Source organism: Psittacula echo (genome assembly GCF_963264785.1).
Source record: "Psittacula echo genome assembly, chromosome: 16".
Lineage (NCBI taxonomy): Eukaryota > Metazoa > Chordata > Aves > Psittaciformes > Psittacidae > Psittacula > Psittacula echo.
Window position 1 is genome coordinate 3,152,185 of NC_137752.1, and position 21,812 is coordinate 3,173,996.

Consider the following 21,812-nt stretch of genomic DNA (forward strand, 5'->3'; position numbering starts at 1 on the left):
GTTGTTTTGAGGCGTTAAATATGTTTTGTAAGGTAATTAAGGAGATTAATGCTAATCATAATTGGTGTCCATTCAAAAATGTCAAACCTATTGAAGCGTATTTTTCATAATAGTTGTTAATTAGTGAACTGCATTGAAGCTTACATACAGAGAGAAGGAGTTAAAAGCTAATCAGAAGAAAAGTCATGCTGCTGCAGATCTGGAAGACATGAGTAACCTGCAGCTGACAAACACAAGTTTAGGAAGGAGTCAAATATGGTGCTTTTTCACTGATCTTTTATTTATTTCCTCCCGCAGTATTTTAAAAAGCAGAAACGGTTAATCCCAGAAAGGACGGTGTGGAAATATTTTGTGCAGTTATGCAGTGCAGTTGAACACATGCACTCCCGCAGGGTGATGCACAGAGGTAACATTAATTCAGTCTCTTTTCACTGAATAATAATATAATGTTCCAATTAGTAAGCGCCTACATTCAAAAACAATTATGCTGATGTTCAGCCAATGCATGTTTAGAGAGGCTGGAGCTTGCAAGATGGATTTCTCCTTCTGTCTCTTTGCCTCATTGTTAAAGGATTCAGTCCGAAGTGAGTGTGGTATTAGGAAGATGAGCTGCTTTGTATTCCAGACACTGTTACTAAGTAGAAGTGTCAAACTTGCCATTAGGAAAGTGTCAGAACTAAAATGCTGAGACTACTGGATACAGTAGCTCTTAAGAAATAGTCTTCAGTATGTTAGCTGTGACCTTAGAGAGTTTAGAAGAGTTTTTCCATCTTGCAAGTTTTCCTGAAATATTAATACAAATATGTCTCTCACTCTCATAACCTGGTCTCTATTTTCATTAAGTATTTTTTCATCTTGTCTTAGAACTTTTTGTATCTTTGAGCCTTACACAAAAATTACACTGCTTCTTTCAGCCTAAGTGAAATGCTTTGTGAAGGACTTGACCCAGGAAATACAAATATCCCAAAAGGCACCAATCTATGAGTCTGGTTATTTCCTTTCTCTTGTGAAACAATGAATTCTTCACTATTTTTTTCGGCAATGTGATACTATTTTTGCTCCTTTATATATCCCCTGATGCAGTTTATCAGTTGCAGGTAGGTCTGTAATTGCTGGCTGAAATTTGGAGCCTTGCATATCTCATCATCTTTAATGTGAGGAAAGAGCCTCAATGACTGAATCCTGACATGACTGCTGGGGAAGCTGGACTTCTAGTAATTCTTGTGCTCCATGAACAAACTGGGCTGTATAGAGCCCAGAATTTATGTATATAGGGGGCAAGAATTGGTCTTTGGTGTGAGGGGACAATGGTGAGCAGTACAGTTTCCTGTAGAAAACGATAATTTCCAAAGAGAAGCAGACTTGTTCCTTTGATGTCCGTGAGTTAGAGGTTGCCTCTATTCTGTTGTGCTGTTTCCTGCTTCTTCTCTCATTGGTATTTCTTGTATGCTGGGAAGTAGACTCTGATTTTTGTGTATGTGCAGAGCTTGAAGTCTTGGAAGGTTCAGCCTATCAAAGTTATAAAGAAACACAGTTCTGCTGGAGCCTCTTTTGTACAGAGAGTGCTCCAGGCTATGTTTCTATTGCAGTATTAGAACCAAATAACCTTTTGTGAGTTTGACCTTTTACCTTTTTCTTCTTGCAGACATAAAACCAGCCAATGTGTTTATAACAGCCACAGGGGTGGTGAAGCTGGGAGATCTTGGATTAGGCCGTTTTTTTAGCTCTAAAACCACTGCAGCACATTCCTTAGGTAAGATGTTAAGCAAGCGCAGCCATACAGTTGTCAGCTATGATGTTCAAAAGAAGTGGTATCTCTCCTCTTACTATGACTGAAACTTGATTCAGTGGATGCATGCTTATATTTTCTGTGATACGTATTTAAAATACTCTTCATGTCAAATTAAAGAGGTATTTTCTGGTTTAAAACTCCACTTGATATTTGTTTCTGGAAGATCTGGTCTGGTAAGCATTGTATGATTTATATACAGCGAATGCAACAAATGCAGCTTTTTCACTCAGAATGTTTGCCTGCACTCTGCTGACTACAATTAAATGCTAGACCACCACCATTTTTAAGCAGATGCTGGTCAGCTCTCTGACCCTGAACAGGGATTGACACTGTCATCCAAGGGGAGGGGAGTGTTCAAAACCTTCATGGTTCATCTGTTCCAAAAAGGGACTTCCCTTGAAACCCAGCTTAGTCTTTAAAGATCAAAGTTTTCTTCATGTCTTCCACATATCTCAGGATTGTTTTCCTGTTCCTCTGTTGGTGCAGAAAGTTCTTGCCAAAGCATAGGACCTTGCTTTTGTTCTCATTGAATTGTGTCCTGTTTCCAGATGCTCCTACTTGTGATCACTCTGAATTTTTATTCTGTTCTGCTTTGGTTCATCCCAGCTTCTTGTTATCCATAAGGGCAATAGCATCACCATGGTCCCGTGTGTTGAACAGAACTAGAGCTGTTGGCTGTCTTGTAGGACTTCACTTGAAGTAGCCTGCTAATTTGGCAATTAACTGCTTTTCCAACCAATTTTGCATCTATTAAGTAGCTTCATTTAGACAGATATAGCAGTTTGCTTATAAGTAAAGCTACTTAAGCCTTTGATAAAAGCATTACAGTTCTAACCCATCTGTTGCTTCTGCTTCCTCCCTATGGCCTCTCTTGCCTTATCATAGAAAAAAGAAATCATTTCTCATGATGTTTCATGGACCAGTCATAGTGATGGTGATTTGTTTCTTGCTCTTTTTGCTGTGTTTTGCAAGTGACATGATCATACCTACAGCATTTTTCTAGGAACTGATATTAAGCTGGCTGGTTTAAGCATCTGGGTTCCCCTCTCCCTCATTTTTACCACTGGCATAAATTACAATGCCACAGAAAATTATCCAGCACATACTTGTTGAGTTAAAAAACTCTTTAAGTTTTTCAGTGTGAAGTATTTAATAATTATGTCTGTAACCTCCTGAGAGGTAGCTCATTTTCTGTTTTTATTAATGAGTCTCAATTTTGAGTCATAAAGGTACCTTCTGTGTTACAGCAGTGAAGGACTTCAGCTTTTGGTACAGTATTTAAGCTTTTTTACATGTAGCTCTCAGTTCATTTGGCAACACAATGTTTGTTTTGCATCTTTCATTGTCTTTGTGCAGTTTCCTCCACTGAGTGTGACTCTTGCTCTATTGTTTCTTATATGGGTACAAACTTAATTGATAATATTCACGAACAACACTGGTGTTCCTCAGTGCACAAGAAAGGAAGAGAAATGCCTTATTTTGTGTGTGTTTTTTACTTTCATAAAATGTCATGAAAATTCGCTTTGCATCAAAAGCTATTCTGGGTTAAATCTATTTAGTTAAATAAGTGCTAAATAGATTAAAATAAATCCTCTTCACAGAAAGTTACAATCGCATCATCTGAACAGGCAAAAACATGATCATGTCTAATGATATGATCTTACCTAGGTTGACTGCTGCACTTGTTATATTAATAAGAATAAATTGGGGCTTGGAAACCGGCTGCACATGTAAGCCAAGCTTGTGACCTTTACCAGGGTTGCTCCCTCTTAATTGATAAAGCTTGTGGAGGAGGAGTTCAGCCTCTTCTGCACGAACCTTGCCCTTCCTCAAATTAGCATCCTCCTGGAAACAGGTGAGGGAGCAGGAGTGAGCAAAGCTGGAGACAGTGTGGTATGTTGTGGGAAGGGATGGACACCAGTGGTTCTTGTATCCAAGTAAAAAGAACCTTTTAACAAAAAAATATGCAGACTTGAAGCTTTTCTCTCTTTTTTTCGGTCATTTGCCAGGCATGCAGGTTTTGTAGCAGCAGGAAATCTACTGATCTTGGTTTTGGTTTAATTAAGGCATTTGTTTAAGTAGCTGTGAGTAATAAGCACCCCACAAACCAGAGCGTGGTACCCGCACGGACCCAGGCTGTGATGCTGGGCACTTCCTGTAGCCGCGTTGCCCTGGCAACCACCCTGCACCATCATTTCTCTGGCTGCTGACCCATGAATTGCACACACGGCTTATGCAAATATATTCAGCTAATTTTTTTTTGTCTTTCGTTGTATTTGCTAGCATCAGACTGGCATAAAAGGGCATTAGGCAGTACCACGACCCGTCTGACAGGTGTACCACCGGGCTGCGGCATCGTGGCCGCCGTGGTGTCAGGGATGGGAGCCATAATTAGAGCAAGGAACAGAATGCACGTCAGATGAATTACCAGGCAGCAGATCATATTTGTCAGGAAGGATTGCATACATAAAAATTAAGTGACAGTACATGCCGGGGTAATGAAAGAAAAATGAAAGATTTGCCCATACACAGCTCGTGAGATGCAGCCAAGCGCCTGGCTCAGAGCAGCGGCAGGATGCCTGACTGGCGGTATGATGTGTGACCAGGAGCCAGGGAAAGTCCCAGCCCCTGGACAAACCTGCACATGCAGACCTGTGGGAGAGGAAATGTGGTCACCTCTTGTCTCACTAAGTAACAAAACTGCGTTGAGAAAGGCAGCATCATTGTGGGATGGATGATAAACACCAGAAACCAGCTGTGGGCTGGAGGATGTGGGTGGATTCACTAGCTGGCACCTCTTCTGCCACTTTCCCTTTTGCCTTGTATGACTTGTGAGCAAAGACAGGAGATGCTTTTCCATTGGGAGAGCTCTTCATGCACATACTTTACCAGGAAACCTCCTTTTTAATGGTAATGAGTGTAGCCAAGGTGAATTTTACTACTTACAACATGATGGCTTACTGTCCTTCCTTCCCTAACTTAAGCTCCCCTGCAGCAGAAGCTCTGGGATTTGGAGATGGATTCATGTATCACAAACTTCATTTTATTGTGGGGATGTGGGGGGAATGTGGGACAATTCAGCTTTTCCTTGGTGAGTTTTGAGGTGGGGGGAGAGTGTTTTGGGGTTTTGGGGGGAGAAGAATGCGGTTAAGTACTGCTTACTATTATTGTGAAAAACTTCTGCAGTTTGGGTTGATTTTTACAGTCCTGGGGTGTGATACGCTTCTGGGTGTCATCTGGTTTTCCAAGTTTTCATCAGGCTCGTTTTTTGTGTGTTCTTAATGTTTGGTTGTGTCCCCTGTTTTGTTGATCTCTGAGGAGGGCAGAGACTTTGGAAAACTGCATAGTCTTGGGAAAGCTTAACAGTAAGCTCATAGATTTTTATTTTACTAGGACCTGTAATAAATACAGAGAATTTCCATCGACGTTAGATAACTTTCGTGTGAACTGGTATAATGCCCACTTTTAGCCAAATAAGCTTGGCATTATCCAAAGCTGCTGGTTGGTTTTATATTTTGAAGAAAAAAAGGGGAACAGCCACAAAATCAAACAATAAAACCAATAAAAAACCCAAATAAATTTTCACAGAATAGTCTTGTTTTGGAGCAGATGATTTATTATTTATTCTTGGACAAGAATAAACTTGGAGCAGATTTTCCTTCTGAGGGATGCATGCAAGTCAAAGCTTCCCAGTTTAGAGCATGTAAACAGCCATGGCCTGGAATACGTGGGGTGTTACATGTTCCTTCTGGTTTCTTGTTGGATAGAAGGGTGAACAGGGAGGAACTGCAGTCATGAGAAGAGCTCTTTTATAAATGGACTATTTGTCTTCTTTCTTTTGCTTGCCAAGCCAGTTTGCCATCTGACACAAAATCACAGTACTTCAAGGGGTTAGTAAGCAGTACTTATGAAGAAAATACGGACACAAGAAATCCACTTAAAATAAACCAAAAATATATAAGGACTTTGGTAGAGTTATGTGTGTAATTAAATACTAGTAAGACAAAAATAGAGCACAGGTCTTGTAAAAACAGCTGAAATACTGTGCACAAAATACCTTTTTTCTCTTGTAAGGGTAAGTAGATTTTCTTATTACTGTTTTTTCCCTACCTTGAAACAATTCGTGATGGAACCTCACACTGAGACTGGAAGAAATTTAAAGTGTATCTTAGTGCCTTTGACTGCTGTTTCACTTTAATTCCCCAAAGTTGAAGTAATTCCCACATTCTTCTTCTGGGAAAAGACTTCAGCCTTCTGGTTGGGAATATAATGCAAACTTAGGAACTAGAGTCCTTTTAAATAATGCTGTAACCTTTCTTGGTGACCTTCAAGCATGTCTGGAGAGATGAGACAGGTGAGAGCTGTGGACTTCCATTTGCAAGTAGAATTTCTTCCTACCAGATACTACTAAGACATGCTGAATATTTTGCTCAACTGTATGTCTGTTTCTGTAACATGTATCAGTGTCTCTTGTATGTTAAAGTTAATAGTTCTGGAAGTAATTGTGGTTTTTAAACTAGGTGGTTTTATGTTATTCATGGATGGCATCTCAGGTTTTTGAGCATCATTCTTTGCCTTTTTCATTGGTAATGAGCATGTTTCAAAAATCACAAGTATTTCAAAACATTGCAAAGTTTGTTTTGACAGGAGTGCAACAGCTCTAGAATGAAGGAATGCTTTAATCAGTATTACCCCTTTGAGGCCTGCGTTGTGCTCTGATATCTCTTAGTTTGAAACTGGGAATACTCTGTAAAGATACAATAAAGGTCAGATTTTTGTTAGGTTCTTTCATATTCAGAACTCTGTTCCCTGCTGTGAGAAAGAGAAGTGATAGATTTGGAAACACTTTCAGCTCACCATTAAAGGTGAGCTAGAAGGTGCTGGTGAATGTGTAAAGTGAAAGCTTTCCTTATTATTTGTTTGTGTACTTTGCAGCCAAATATGGCTTTGGAGTTTGATTAATTTGAAGAAATGCCTCCTTTTTTTTTTTTCCTTTTAATAGCATTTAAAAAAACCCAACATGCAGAGCCTATTAAAATATCTGGAAATATTCTGCACTGATTTCAGTCTAATGATAATCTGTCTTAACAGTGTGGGAGAACTGCTACTGCAAGGGACTTGTCTGTGGTATGTCAGATTTGGTGAATGAGAGACTGATAGAGCCTCCTGAAAGTGTGAATCAGATTTTCTCTTTCTCCCTATGAGAAACTAAGGATGAATTCCACAGTAAGCGTTAATATGTATTTGCTCGGGGAGAAGCTCTGTATAGAGGGTAGCAGTCCTGTGTGTGGCTGTACTAATAACCCAGCTACCATCACTTTCATAAGAAAACTGATTCAAGCTAAAAATCATTTTCAAAACAGGTGAGTGTGATATCACCTGGGTAGTAAAAGACTTGCTGTGTTCAGGAGGAATGTAGCTCTTCACCTGGGTGTTTCTGTGGCAGATGTGGGAATTCAGCTCAGAGTACTGTTGTTGCATGGGTAGGATTTTTTATTCAGATTGTATATGAAAGGAAAGGAATTTGAATTTTATTGCTGGAATAACTTTGCCTGTGTGTTTTCCCAGTGAAACAAGAGACTCTGCTCCTAATCTAACTCTGAGTAATTAGCCTTTCCCTAACTTGGGTGCTGCAGATACCCCAGATACGTTCTGGTTCGTGTAGGTGTTGTAGTTGTGCATGCAGATAGTGCTGGGGAGAACAGGAGAAATGTTCTGGCATCGCTGAAATAGGCTGATCTTAAGTGAAGTGTGTTGACTTTTCAGGAATAGAATGGGAAGATGCTTGCTTACTCAGAATCTTCTTTACGCTTTTGTGACATTTTAACTTTAAAGGCATTACTCTACCACCTGGTGACTAATTCTGAATCTGAAGAATGTTCTGTATTTTCAGCAGGGCAAACGCCAAAGCAAGTTTCTGATTAGTAGTCTTCAATTAGACTGGTTTTGCCAAATTGACTAATGTAATGCAGTGGTGAGCCCTGACTGATTGCACTGGAAGCCTTGTGAGGTTTTCTAGAAGATGCTCATTACAGGAGATTCCCATGTAGTGTTGGAAAGGCCATAAAGAGAATTGGGCTTGTCAGTCTTTTATCATGACAGTGATTTAAAAATTAATGCATCAGTTCTGAGACACAGACACCAGCTTGTTGGTACATTTGCTGACAACACTACAGTAATGATAGGTAAATGCACAAGGTAGACTTCATAAAATCAGCTCAGGTGTGGGCTTCTCCACAGCCCTGTTAATATAATGGAAAAGACTAATCAAATACAGGCTATAAAGCACTCATCCGTGTTACAAACCCTGTCGTTCTGCTTTGATCGAAGGTCTGTTTAAGGCATTATCTGAAACGACAGTTTTACCCTACCAAGCAGCCCCCTGCTAACGTGGAAGGCAAGGCTGTAACTTTAGAGCCCACACATCATTATTTGCTCCTGAGCTTTTCACTCAGTGACCCAGAATAACTGATGGCAAGAACAGCTACAGCTGGAGGCTGCCCCTGGCCCCAGCACTCAGAAGCACGAAGACTTTTGGGAAGCAGGAGCAGGAATGATGCTTGTGTCCTCTCCTGCCAGATATGTGCCGCTGTCCGCCTGTTGTGCTCAGCTCCTGTGCTCACTGTCAGCAAAGGGCTAGTGAGTCATCTGCTTCAGCTGCTCCAGTAGCTCTCCTGGCAGATGTGAGAAAAGCAGCAGCACTGGGAAGGAAGTTGAAGGTAGGGAAGTGTCTTACACACTGGTGCTCAGTGGGGACTTCCAAAACTGTCTTCAAGAACTTCACATAATGAATCACCGTTTCTTCTGGAGCTGCATGTTTTTAAGCAGGAAAATGAATCAGTGCTGTTCCAACCGAGTCAGTTCTTGTACAGAAGTCTGGCAAATGTGTAGGAATTACTTGGAGAGCTGTACTGTCCATTGTGTGCATCTTGTGTGCACATGGGAGAGATCCTTGGAAAGCCTTGTGTTCTTTGAATGTCCACTCTTGGTGTTCTGTGAAGTTACTCTCTGGAGTCTGTTTAAAGTATTAACTATTAGCAGAACTCTCGTCTCATCTGTACATAGAGGCCTTTTGCTGGCAATTAAAAGGAGCCAGATCTGGGACAGTGTCAGTTTGACATGCTCCCAATATGGATATGCGATTACTGAGCATGGAAATACAATAATCTCCATGTGTTTTGGTTTTTTTTTCCCTGTGCTGTTGTAGTTTGTATAGAATTAGCAAAAATGTTATTTCTTATTAGGGTACTCTTCACGTAGAAAGTGAAGTAATTTGTTACTTGAATGACCTGCAAACATGAGCTGAGTTTATCGTATAGGGCAGCTGATTACCTGTCTTTAAAGACTTTACCAAGTCTTTGGGGACCAAATAAATGAGCCAGTCAGGGCAGTGGTCATCTTTCTGGTTACTTGTTCTATTCTGGTAAGTAGAGTTTTAACGCATATATTCCTGTAATACCTTATATTTCACACTGATGCCATAGGATTGCTTTCATGCTGTATCCTATGTTTCTGAATAGCTCTGAGTAAAAGTCATTGAGGTTCGGTAGGCTCAATGCTTGGGCATATAAATGCCTGACAGAAAAAGTAGAATAAAGATTGAAATTGAGGTTTGTGATGTTTTTGTTTTGAGGTAAGCTGCCTAGTTTTTACCTCAGAGGAAAGAATATACTTTGAGTATTTAAGGTGGTGTGATCTGTGCACTTGACAGAGTGATTTTTGCCGTTTGGAAAGCTGTTGCTTTCTGCCCCAGAACTCACTTGCTTCCTGCAGTATGTGAACCCTCTCTCTAGAAAGTCAGGGGAAAGAGGATGGTTGTTCTTCCTCCTCCACCTCTGTCACCATCCTTCATCTGCTTGTTAGTCTTCCAGCTGTCTGTAGTCAGCATTTCAAATGGAGAAATTGTAAACTGAATGTTACAAGCAAATTAAACATTTGCCATCTTGTGAGGAAAGGCCTTTAATTAGGAGAAGGATACACTGGAATGCCAAGAGCAAAGAAAAAAAACCAAAATTGACAGGGGATAGGCAAGCAGGGGAAGCAGGAGAAGAGAGAGTGTATAAAGTCCTTGGATCTTTTAATAAATGATGTATCTGAGGATTATTTGATGTAGCTGAGACTGCCAGGATGTCTTGTGTCTTCAGTACCACAACTGAAACTTATTTAGGATTTTAAAAAGAACCTTTTTGAGGTAAGGAATTTATTAACAATTTCCTGTAACTTCTGTCCAAAATGCTGGGGTAGATTTCTTTTGATAAAATACAGGCTTCTGGAAGTACATGGAAATCTCGCAGCTTCTGATGTGGCTGCAGGCTGGAGCAGTGTTTTAAAGTTTGGAATGGTTATCTTGGTTCTTTCAGAAAGTTTCTGAATACCCGTCTGGTGCTGGGCTTGTTCCTTCCATTTCTCTGCAGCAGTAAAAGGTCTCCTGAACTGCTATAAAGGGTACCCTGGCATATCAGGAGCTGCCCTGTCATGCTGCAAGCAAAGTGTGTGTCAGGTGAATGTTCAATTGATACGCTGTCACAGGAGTCTTGTTTGAGCAGAGCGCGTTTCATGACATCTAACTTGCAGTTTCAGTGCTGTTCAGTGAACCAGCAGAGGATGATCCTTTACGATTGCTCTGTCCGCCTGAGATGCTCTGAAGGTACTTGGAAGACTGGCAGGGGAAGAAAATGTTCCTCAGATTTCAGAAAGACACAAGATATTTTCAGTAACATTCCCCAGCCCTCTCACTCTGTATGCGATGGTATATTTGGTTCTGCACCTTCGAAACCGCGACTTGTTTCCACATTTTTGTGCCAGTCTCTTCTAATTGGCTGTTCATGCTAAACCTGATCCTTAAATGATGTCAAGCTTCTGTTTAATCCAGGTTGCGCAGTCGCTTTCTGGAGATGTAACTCCTTTTGTGTTTTTGTTTTTACAGTGGGAACTCCATACTATATGTCCCCAGAAAGAATACATGAAAACGGCTATAACTTTAAATCTGATATCTGGTCTTTGGGCTGTTTATTGTATGAGGCAAGTATCTTCTAACTGTTCTTTTTCCCCAGGTTTGTCTTAACCACACAATGCAGTGCAGGAATTGAGCAGGTCAGACTTCCTTTAGTTGAATTGTTGAAAAACCTTATTGAAAAGTTAACTCACTGCTCATCATGTGCTTTTTGAGTATAAATAACAAAGGGATTGTGCCACCCAGCACTGTACTTACACAAAGGGTATTCAGTAGGTCATCGTAGATGTTGAAGGTATACACATAAACAAGCCAGCTCGCTGCATTCTTTCTTCTATGTGAGCGGAGCTGCTATTAGGGCAGCATATTCACATTTTCTCCTGAATGCTGCATTTGTTTCAAAAATAGTAAATGCATTTGAAGGTAAGCTACTGGTTTTTTCAATTGAATTGTGACCAATTGGAATATTTTAATTTTGGGAGTTTTCAATAATGAAAGAGAGAGATTCTGTGTAATGTGAAATCAGTTTTTCTAGCTCTGTTAGACTATAGCTGGATTTTTTTCTGATTGTACATTGTCTTCTAGCTAAATGCACAGATAGAAGGTAGGCACATTTTGTATCAACTACACACTTAGTGTGCAACTTTTCCTTGCCCAGGGAAGTTGTGAATGCTCCATCCCTGGCGGTGTTCAAGGCCAGGTTGGACAGAGCCCTGGGTGACATGGTTTAGTGTGAGGTGTCCCCACCCATGGCAGGGGGGTTGGAACTGGATGATCTTAAGGTCCTTTCCAACCCTAGCTATTCTATGATTCTGTATTTTGAAAAGAAGTGCTATGATTTTGTAGCAGTACTTTGAGTTTTGTGATTTCATTTTTAGCAGGGATCAAAGGTATTGAACAGTCTTGTATTCCTTATAATCTAATCTTAATCCTTTCTTTAGATGTACGTATCTTTGAATTCAAGTAAAAGTGCATGTCAACATTTAGAAAGCTTTTATCCCAGCCCAGAGAACTAAGAGTCCCAGGGATATTTAGTAACAAGAATATTGCTCACATCCTTTTTGGATAAGAAATTATGTGAACTGGCGACATTTTGCTTTTCACCACAACTTCTTGAAACCACATGGAATTAGAGAATAAACAGAAGGGTTTTATATTCCTACCAGTGTCTGTCCATCCAAAGACTGTATCTCCCCCAAGCTTCAGACAGCCTGTTCACAACTGCTGACTGCCTTGTGCACTTGACCTGGCACAGAGTTTCAGTAAGTAAAAAGATTTTTTTGAGTGCCTGGCATAAATGCCCCGTAAGTCACCCCAAGCAGCATAAAGTCCCAGCATTGCCCTTACTAATATCAGAGCAAATAGGCACCAGATCTGCTGGAGGGAAGATCCACTTTGGTGGAGACATGGGAGCCTGACATGATTGTATCACACATTGTTAAAACTCCATGGGTTGGGAGGGAGAGAACACCCTACTAAGTAATTGATCAAAAATATTTGGGAAATTGTGAATTTATGTGGCTTTGTGCTTATCCTCAAGTTCTCGTTACCTCTAGTGAAAGAATTGAAGCAACATGCCATGGAAAAGTTAATTTTTGTAAGGGAGGGTTTTGCTTGTAATGCTTCTGAAGAGATGCTGAAAACTGGAATGATGCGGTATAGCTGTATGTACCTGTGTCAGCTGGTGGTGTTTCAAAAGGAATTGGGAGACTCTTCTGTGGATTCTAATTCATTATGCTAAACAATTCCAGGTATGCTTCGTGTAAAAGAGGAATTCTCAGTTTAAGGCTCTGCTGAGTCAAGGACATTAGCCCTGCCGTGATGTGTTGGACTTGCCAAGTCTGTCATTAACAGCCAGAGTCACCTAGGTTGGACCCAGCTACTCATTTGCTGCTGTAGTGTAACGGCTTCTCCATCAGGCTGCTCTTAGTCACTTCTGAGGCTGAGCTCTGCTGGAGATGAGATTCCAGATTTATGCAGAGAGAAATATTTAGCGTTGTGCTAAGATGTGTTTTTGTTGCAGGCAATATGGTCCCCTTATGGCACAGTAGTCTTGGTACTCCTTATACTTCAAGAAGCTGACTTAATTGCACACTAAACATAATTCTCTGGTAGGAGTAGCAGTACTATAGTATCATGTGAAAGATCTGGCATGTGAAGCGTTCTTAAATTTACTTCCTACGTAGGTAAGCCTTAACTTTGTGAACAGGAGCTGGAAGATCTTGCAGCTTCCAAGGGGGCCTGGACAGTTACCAGTTCTGTGCTCAGTAGATAAACAGCTACTTGGCTTTTAAAACTTTCTAGAACTTGGAAAACTAAAACTCAAGTTGGTGTCTCTGAAGGAGCTGTGTTTTATCTTCACTAATTCCTTGTAATGAGAATGTTTTTCCATTTGGCTTTAAAAGTAAGGAAGCGATGCTTGTTTGGTTATGAGTCACTTCTGATATTTCTCCAGATAGATTGTATAGATAAGCTGCAGAGAGATTTAATGTACAAATTGCCTTCAGAGACACGCATGTCCACTAGAATCCACTTAGGGAACATTGAGGGGTTTGGGACGTGATGCCACATAGCACCACTTAACTTTGATGTTGATAATCATACAGTGATTTTTATTCAATCTTATCAATATAGTAGTAACTGTCTTCATCCCTCACTTCTTGTAGATGTCTGTCAGCAAGATAACTTGGGAGGGGATAAAAATAAGTTGTTAATTCCCAGAATATAGCTACAAGCAATGACTTTAGCAGTTCTGGCAAGACAGTCAATTTAAACACTAACAGTGATTCTTCTCTTTTTATGTTTTTAATCAGTCATACTGCATGGTGGTCATTTTAAATGGAGATCTGACTGTCCTGCAATAATTGCTCTAATCAAAACGTCAGGAACAAACCCCAGCATAGCATCACAGACTGTTGTTAGTGAAATATTTGGAGTGCCTGTGTTCACAACCCCTGCAGACCTGACTGTTTTAGTCAGAATGTGTGTGCTATCTGTTTCCATTTAAATTCCCTGAGTTTACCACTCCAAAACCCTGTGGTGTTTCCTCCTCTTTTGCATGTGACCACTTAACTAGACTTGGAAAGAAAAGTTAACGGGAATTGAAAACTTCCTTTCAACCTTACTGGCATTATTGATGCTTGTATTGAAATTTCAGAGACCTTGTTTAAACCTTGATTGCCTTCTGTGCCTTCCCTAATGCACCCATTAGTGTTGTTCTTAGACCAGTCTGGCATGCTGGTCTCTCCAGTTTTGTTTTAACTGATCGAGAGCAGTTTCCTGTTGATCTTTAATTGAAGATTAGAGTCTCTAATTGGAGTGTGTAATTTTTTTCCCCACCGACTTGCCTGTTACTGTTAAGATACAACTTCACCTTTTACCTTCTAAAGCTTCCACAAGGCCACAAGCACAGGGTTGCTGGGGCTCCATTCACTGGCCTTTTGAGCAACTCTTCAACCTCAGGGTCTGTAGGGTTTATGAGGAATAGCTTAGCATTAGTGTGGACAATAGTGGTGAAACTGAGAGGTTGAAGTGTGCCTATTTCCCAGCCTGCTGCTTTGTGCAGCTGTTAAAGGTGTAATTCTTCTTGCTCGCCTTGCAGCAGAGCACAGTGAATGTCACTAGCACAGCAGATATCTCAAGCTACCTTATATGAAGCCTTACAGAGAGAAAACTGAGCAAGCCTGGAATTTCCTGAGATGTTTTGGGAAGCTGTGTGCTCAGTTCATTCTGTCCTTCAGTGTAATTTGGGTACCTTTTATATATTCTGTGTTGCTGTTTATAAGCCTCTTTGGGTATCTGATAAATACTTCTGGAAGAGGTTCCTGAAAGGTATTTGGTGGTACATAAGGAGATAACTTAGGGAATTTGTCCAGAAATACATCTTATTACTTACAATTGCTCAGAACTCATTGCAGAGGGTCTCCTGCCTCGGCTGTCCTGTGCAAGGTGACCCCCTACAGCTAAGTCACAGAGGAACCAACTTGCAGATAAGCAAGGAAGAAACATAAGAACTTTAAATTACTTAAGATAGGTTTATGATTTAAACCAAGGATAATCTATCAATCTTGATTCCTAACTGCAGGATAATAGATTGGAGGACCTGGTATTGACTGGGGTTTTTTTAACTCTGCTGGGAGCTTGCTGTGCGTGTCAGCAACAAGACAGCATTCCTCAGATGGTTTTCACAGTGCATGGTAATGAGCAAAAGACTAATAATCATCAAATAACCCCTTATTAAAGCCATAGTGAGAAATATCAACTTGAGCTGGCCTCAGTATGAAAGGCTTGCCAGTTCGGTATCCCTTGTAGCAAAATGGTTTAAAAAGATCTAAACAGAGCAGGTAATTTCCCCCATTCTGTGGTGGTGCTTCATTAGAAGGAGGTATTGCTGTGCTGCGTGAGGCTGCCTCTGACAGGCACGAGGGGGATGAGCAGTGCTTCAATAACACCCTGGACTAATAAGCAGATGGGCCCAGCATGGCCAGTGCTTGCAGGGGGTCTGCTGGGCTTGGGTCCTGGTGGGGGGACATGAGAGGGAAGGTGCTGTGCTCATCCTCTGTCTCTTCACACACAGCTTAGGCCACACACTCCAAGTTCAAAAAGGCCTGTGTTGCTGTGGCTGTTTTTCTCAGGCTCAGCATGCGGTGGTGGTGATGACCTCCTCATTGAGAACTTCCAATGTAAATGGTTTTCCACACAAAGATGCAGTTTCCTTCCTGAGACTTAAGGATAATATAAACATTTCTTTGTAAGGAGTCCCTGCGTGCCCTGGAAGGAATTCTTTCCCACCCAGAGCCTCCCATCGTGCTCTCCTTGCTGTGTGAACAGCCTGTTTATCTTGGACATCTGTCATTATTTTTGGAGATGCAAATACTGGATTCATAAAACAGAATTGAAAGAGGAAAAAGAGCAGATTGATTGGGAAAAGTTTCAGTAGTTTGGTTCTCGAATCTGCCTGGGATACTCTTTTCTAACTAGCAGATTTCTGGCAGGAGAGGATGTTTGTTTTGAGGTTGATTGGGTTGTTTTAAAAGGCTGAAGTACATTCCTCATGCTTACAGGAGTCTTTGTATTCTAGGTAGCTGAATGTCCAAAAATAACCCATTTATTCTTTGTAGCAGTCTATTAAAAATCTGCCAGCTGCAGAGAGCAAATGAACTGAACACGGTCATAACTGAGGAAGATTGAGAGCAGGACATGTTATCAAAGACAGAAGAGATGATTGTGTTCATGAGAGGCTTTCATAGTTGCCTTTGAGCCATTTGGTTTTTAACTGATTGGCCTATGGTCCAAGCATCCTATTTCTTGTTTAGCTGGTTGATTGGTGTTTGGGGTTTTTCTTTATAAAAGGTACTTTCCTCTGTGCAAACAGAAGCAGCTTTGGCTGTGGGCAGTCTCGGAGAGCAACATCATCATCTGCTCACTGTCAAAGAACAGAATTTGTTCTTGCAAATCAGCAGTACTGAGGGCTATGAAATCCTTTCTGTTTCTGAACCATTTTCTGTTTCTTCTCTCCAGATGGCAGCTCTTCAGAGTCCTTTCTATGGAGATAAAATGAACCTGTTTTCTCTTTGCCAAAAAATAGAGCAGTGTGACTACCCACCTCTTCCAGCTGAACATTACTCTGAAAAGGTAAATTGGGAGTGTTTTTGCAGGGGAATGTGGTGGGGGTGCAGTGAGGTTCCTCTCTGCTCGGGGAAAAAGGAACGCAGGAGGAGAAACCCACTCCATCCAGGGCAGAACAGGAGAGGGCCAGAGTGTGCTGGGTATCTTTAGGGCTGGCTGAGGAAACTATCATTGTGATATCTGAATGCTGACAAGCTAAATAAGACAGGAAAGATTCCTGATGTGGGGAATATTGTGAAACAAAGTCTGGCGCTGGCAAAAACCAGCAGTGAACCATGGGAAAGCCCTGTCCTTGGCTTCCTTTCCCTTCAAACAACATACCCTAAAACATGCTTAAGTTCTTGTTCGTGAAGTCTTTGGTGTGTAACAAGGGGAGAAAGGTTCCTCTTAAGGAAAAGAATGGGAGAAAGCTATTCAGTTTAGTGCCATAAGCAGCTGTACAGGGGATTTTGAAGCTTGGTCTTTGCACATGGTACAAGCGAGGGATGCAGAGAAGTAGCTGAACCACAGCATATAAGACCCTGTCACTGTGCGTGCTTGCTCTGTGGCGTTTCACTTCAGCGGCACACACACACACACATATATGCTGGTTTTGTTCAGGCCTTTTTGAGATGGGTTTAAAGCTTTCTTCCCTTACCTAGGCAAAGCAGCTGTTTTTCCTTACCTCCTCATTCCATTACAGTTGCCTTCTATTTGAAAGGAAATGGCTAATGTAATTTTAAATGTTCACCATATCCTTTGGGGTTTCTCTTTTGTTTTATCCTACCTCAGAGTTCTGAGGAGCAAGAAGCAGGATGCAGGGGAGGTACCGTTTGTGGCCTGGTCCCCACCCTGAGAGGGACCCTGCACCACACATCTTGCAATTTACTTAGTTTTTACTTGCTGAGTAACTCGTGCAAAGAGATCATTTGAGAACTGGTCTGGAAAAGTGTGTTTCCTAATCTTTTCTTCCCCAAGCTGCCGCAGCAGCGAGGCCTGGCTCATACATTCACGTTTGCCATGCTGTTGTAGCATGCATTTCAGGATATGCCTGCTGGCAGCAAGAATTAGTGTAAGTTGACAGATGTGTTTCCTGTCTTTACAATTACTGTCTGTTTGCTTCCCTCTGGCAGTGCTAAAGAGTGTGTGTAGTGTAGTGATACAATCCAGGGTGAGAAGGATGGTTTAAAGCTCAAAGGCGCCAGGTCCCAGAGAACTAGACTCCAGATGGTGTTCATACACTATTAACAGAATGCTTGACAAAGTCTGGGGAGGGCTGTGCCTTTGGCTGTAGCTCATCTCGCTGCATTAGCTGCTGCTGCTGCTTCATGAAACCACAGAGAGCTTCGATTTTGTGAATATTAGAATGCGACTCCAGCATGAACAATGCTCAGTTTAGTACTTGCTTTTAAAGATGGGGTTTTCAGATGCTTTTGGAGTGGATAGCCAAAGGAAAAGGTGTGTTGGTGTCTCCCTGCAGCCAAGCTCAATAACCCAAGCAGGCAGGTTCAGAAACAGCAGTGAGTTTCACCATAAGGAATTTGTTGTTCCTGCGGGTGGTTATCGCTGTCTAGATGAACGCATTTTCCTTCATGACTGAATGTCTCCATTTTAGATTGAAAGGGCTGAGTCTTTACTACCACTCTTACTATTGTTACTGCTGCAGGTTTGAGTGGTGTGGGGAAGCAGTAAAGTTTTCATAGCCTCCTGCGCAAAGGCAGGGGTGAAGATTAGGCCATGCCATGCTACCAAAGCTCTCTGCGTGCTCTGGAGCCATCAGTGTCTTTTCACCTCAGAAGTGTGGTCTTGAAGCGAAGCTTTGTTGTAGGCTGACTGTTAATCACATTAATAGTTTAGTTGCAGTGTTGTTTTAGATGAGCAAGGCAGAGCATTTAAGGCAGAATTCCTGCTTTAATGGTGTTTCCTTTCTGTGATGTCCCTCTTCTCTATTGCCTCTTGTGGGTAACCAGTGCAAACTCTCCTGTGATCAACTGCCGTGCTGCTTGTAGCAGGAGGAGCTGGGACTCTGGCCAGGGTTGGTTTTCTATATCAGGAACAAATTTGCTGGCAGTTGGAGATCCTGGTTGGTGCTTCTCCTGGCTTGGTCTGCCAGTTCCCTGTAGGTGATGGTGAAATGCCTGTGTTGTCCTGGGCACTGACCGAGGACAGAGCTTCCCACCTGTGTTTAAGCACTGTATTTACATGGGGGCACAGCTGCTGCTTGGACAAACTGCGCTGATGGCACAGGCTCTGGTCAGAGCTCTAGAAGCAATTTAGTTTGTTCGTGGGTGTTTTGTGGTGATGCTGTCTGAGCAGGGCTGAGGCATGTGTTAAACCTTCAGGGTGTCAGGGTTACAAAGGCAGCACCTCCTGCTCTCAGGTGGACCAGGAAACAGGTAAGAGAGAATGGGCCAGGCCATGGGGTTAGGTTTGCTCTAGAGGTGGCCTCGCTAAAGGGGGTTGTGTTGCTCTCTCTGTGCACACAAAGTGATGGGGAAGGCCGTGAGCAGGAACTGCTTTATACTGTGTCCCTGCTGCTTGTGCTGCCTGTGCCACCTCCTAGGAATCCCCTGTGAGACATTCACAGTCCCAGCGATGGCTGAAGCACAAGGGCCCAGTTCCATCCAGAGCTGAAAACCTCACTTGAGTATGCTCAGTGCTGCAGCTGAAGCCGTGTGCTCAATAGCTGTATGGGCATGCTTTTAATTACCATTAAAATAATTGGCACTGTGGCTATTGGGAGGATGTGAGAAGATCAGAGGCTCAAGGCTGTTTCTCCTGGTGCCTCGGGGGTACGAGCAGCTTTCAGTGTCTGTATAATTAAAAGCTACAATCTTTCATGTGCACAATAAAGGGGGCTGGGAGGTGGGGAGGCTTCAGCCCTTCTGCATTTTATTTATTAAACATAATCAATGACCAGTCTCTTCTTCACAAAGGTTTTTAGGAAGCCCTGGTGTCTGACAGCCAAGCTCCAGTATCTTGAGATACACAAGTGCTGGTCAGACTTGTACTCTAAAGAGCTTTAACTGGCTTGTGACCGGGGATTGCTGTGAGGAGGGACGTGCAGTTGTTGTACGGGAGAGCTCTCTTCAGGCTTCCCCCTTTCCTCAGAGTCCACTTTCATGGTCAAGTCCATCAAGTTGGATTTCTGGAAGTGATCTTGGTTTCCCGTCAATCCATGTCCTGTTTATAGCTCCCTCTGCCCCCAGCCAGGACCTCCCCACTCCTGTCTTGTGCTTCCTACTCATTTGGACCACGGGCTGGTGACAGGGGTCATCCCTGTGCTGGTTCTCTGAGGCAAATCAAACCCTCCCCCCCCCAGGGAAAAGAGATTTATACGTTTATAAGAAGTTTTGAACCTCCTGGTGTCAGAGCTGGTTGGTGCATCCTCTGCAGAGCCCCAGCAAACTACTGAGCAGTAAATGATGATACCGGATGCACTGTGGTGTTGTGTGGAAGATTTAAATCTTCAGCACACAAAAACTGGTGGAAAAGGTTCTTCTGGCCCTTTTGTAGGGTGCCACAGGATGGGCACGTGGATGGGCACATGCCCAGGAATGTCTGCGTTAGGGTTCCTGGCGCCTGGCCTGGCCTCCAGTGGTTGGACAAACATTCCTGTAGCCTTTTCCAAGAAGTCAGTGGATCCATTCACGTTTGCATGCCTGTTTTCTTGTCTTTCAGCTGCGGGAGCTGGTCAGCATGTGCATATACCCTGATCCAGATCAAAGACCTGACATTGGTTACGTGCACCAAATAGCAAAACAAATGCATGTGTGGACCTCCAGCACATGAAGCGTCTGCAGCCGCTCTCGAGAAGCCAGCACAGCTCAGTCTTACTTGAATTCTTTTTTTCTCAGCTGAAACCAAGTGGTGCCTTGTCACCCCCGAGGGAGGGTTGAGCACTCGTAGCAAGAGGCTCCATTATTTCTGCAGGTTATTTGACAAGGACTCTTACGCCGTGGTCATGCTTTAACGTGAAGATTCTGTGAGGTATTGCAAGTGATTGTTTTTGTTGTTGTTTTCTTTTCCAGGCCAATAACATGTTACAGATGTAGATCATTTAAGGGTCCTTTCTTAAAACTGTCGTGTGTAATCTAGGATAGATATTAACAAGGGTGCAGCTTTGCTGCACCCCCTCTATCTTAACTGTAATGTGAACTATTGAAATAATTCCTTCAGTGAAATCACTTTATACTAATGTAAGAATTACGGTAGATTTTTGTGTAATTTGTGTAACTGCTACTTTGCCTCTTCTGCAAATGTTCAATAGCAAATTCAGTTTTTACTTCGTATATTTTAAAGCAGCCATTTATGTGTTTTTATTAATTCCCTCTTCTTCAGACATAGGAACTGGGAAGGGTTTGGGGGGTGGGAAACTCATTTGTTTCAAGAGTTCTGGTTTTTAATGGAAAATGTAGAGAGAGTGTTTTGCTGATGCATTGATCTGTTAACTTGGCTACAGCCAACGAGATAAGGATGTACCTGGGGACAGAGACGAGGAACATGCCAACAAACCAACCCAGAGGAAGCATTGCCCCTGTAAGGAATTGCTCTTTACATTTATTTTCCCATTTGGCATGATTCTTTTTAGACTACAGGTCCCTGTTAGACCCCGGTGTTGTATCGGAGCCAACTTGATTTTGGTGAAGATACTTCTCCACGTTCAGTCGTACGTCAGGTACCGTAGGTAGAACTGAAGCAAAGCCGTGTTTAAACACTTTGAACGTTTCTTAAGCAGAAAGAAGTCAAATGCTTTGTGTGTCTAATTCTCCACAAGGATCAGCCCCGTCTGTTCAACTGTGAAAGCTCATTTATAGAATGTGAAGTTTTACAAGAGCTCCCTCCACCTGATTTGAAGGAGTCTTCTTTAACTACATGGAAATTGTCAACCAGCTAAATTCATTCATTGAATCAATGATTTGTGTCATTACTGTCGATGGAAAATAGTCACTGCTTTAGGAACAAACGTGGATTCACGTTCAAGTGTTTCCATTTCATGTGCCTGTTCAGAGGAACGGGCTGCACTTAATGTTCTTGAGGGCTCCAGCGGGGGAAGGCACACGCCTGTCCTGTGGCAGCACTGCTTCCATGTGTGACAGTGGCTAATGCCAAAGTGTACGTTTGTGTGTGACAGTTCAAATGCAGCCTGTGCCTGTTGGGTTTTTATTCTGAAGAGAAGCATACAATCCTTAATGTTTTGGAAATAGGATTAGGGTTAGAGGGTTACCTACATATATATGCTTTTAATAGATTTTTTTTTTTAACCTAATTTGCTTTACTTAAAAGGAAAACTGCAGTGCCATCTTCAACTCCACCCCTTCCAATTTTGAACTATTTATATAGGATAGCAAGGAAAAGCTATTAATTGCTGTGAATAAGGTTGGTATTGTTAATGCAAGGTGCCATTTCATTGAGTCTTCTCAGCAGAAAGTTGAGCCTGCTGCTCTCAGGAGAGAGGCA

At 42.1% G+C, this 21,812-nt stretch overlaps 1 protein-coding gene across 1 annotated transcript in view; it reads left to right on the forward strand.

Moving 5' to 3' along the window:
• The window catches only part of NEK6 (NIMA related kinase 6), a 60,131-nt gene extending 39,810 nt beyond the window's left edge, over positions 1-20,321 (forward strand). Inside the window, exons 6-10 of the mRNA XM_080630570.1 lie at positions 298-406; positions 1,646-1,753; positions 10,719-10,813; positions 16,266-16,379; positions 20,034-20,321. Of these exons, the coding sequence (XP_080486696.1) occupies positions 298-406; positions 1,646-1,753; positions 10,719-10,813; positions 16,266-16,379; positions 20,034-20,144 (537 nt within the window). The 3' untranslated portion in view covers positions 20,145-20,321. The remainder of the gene's footprint in view (positions 1-297; positions 407-1,645; positions 1,754-10,718; positions 10,814-16,265; positions 16,380-20,033) is intronic.
• Positions 20,322-21,812: the final 1,491 nt, after the last annotated feature.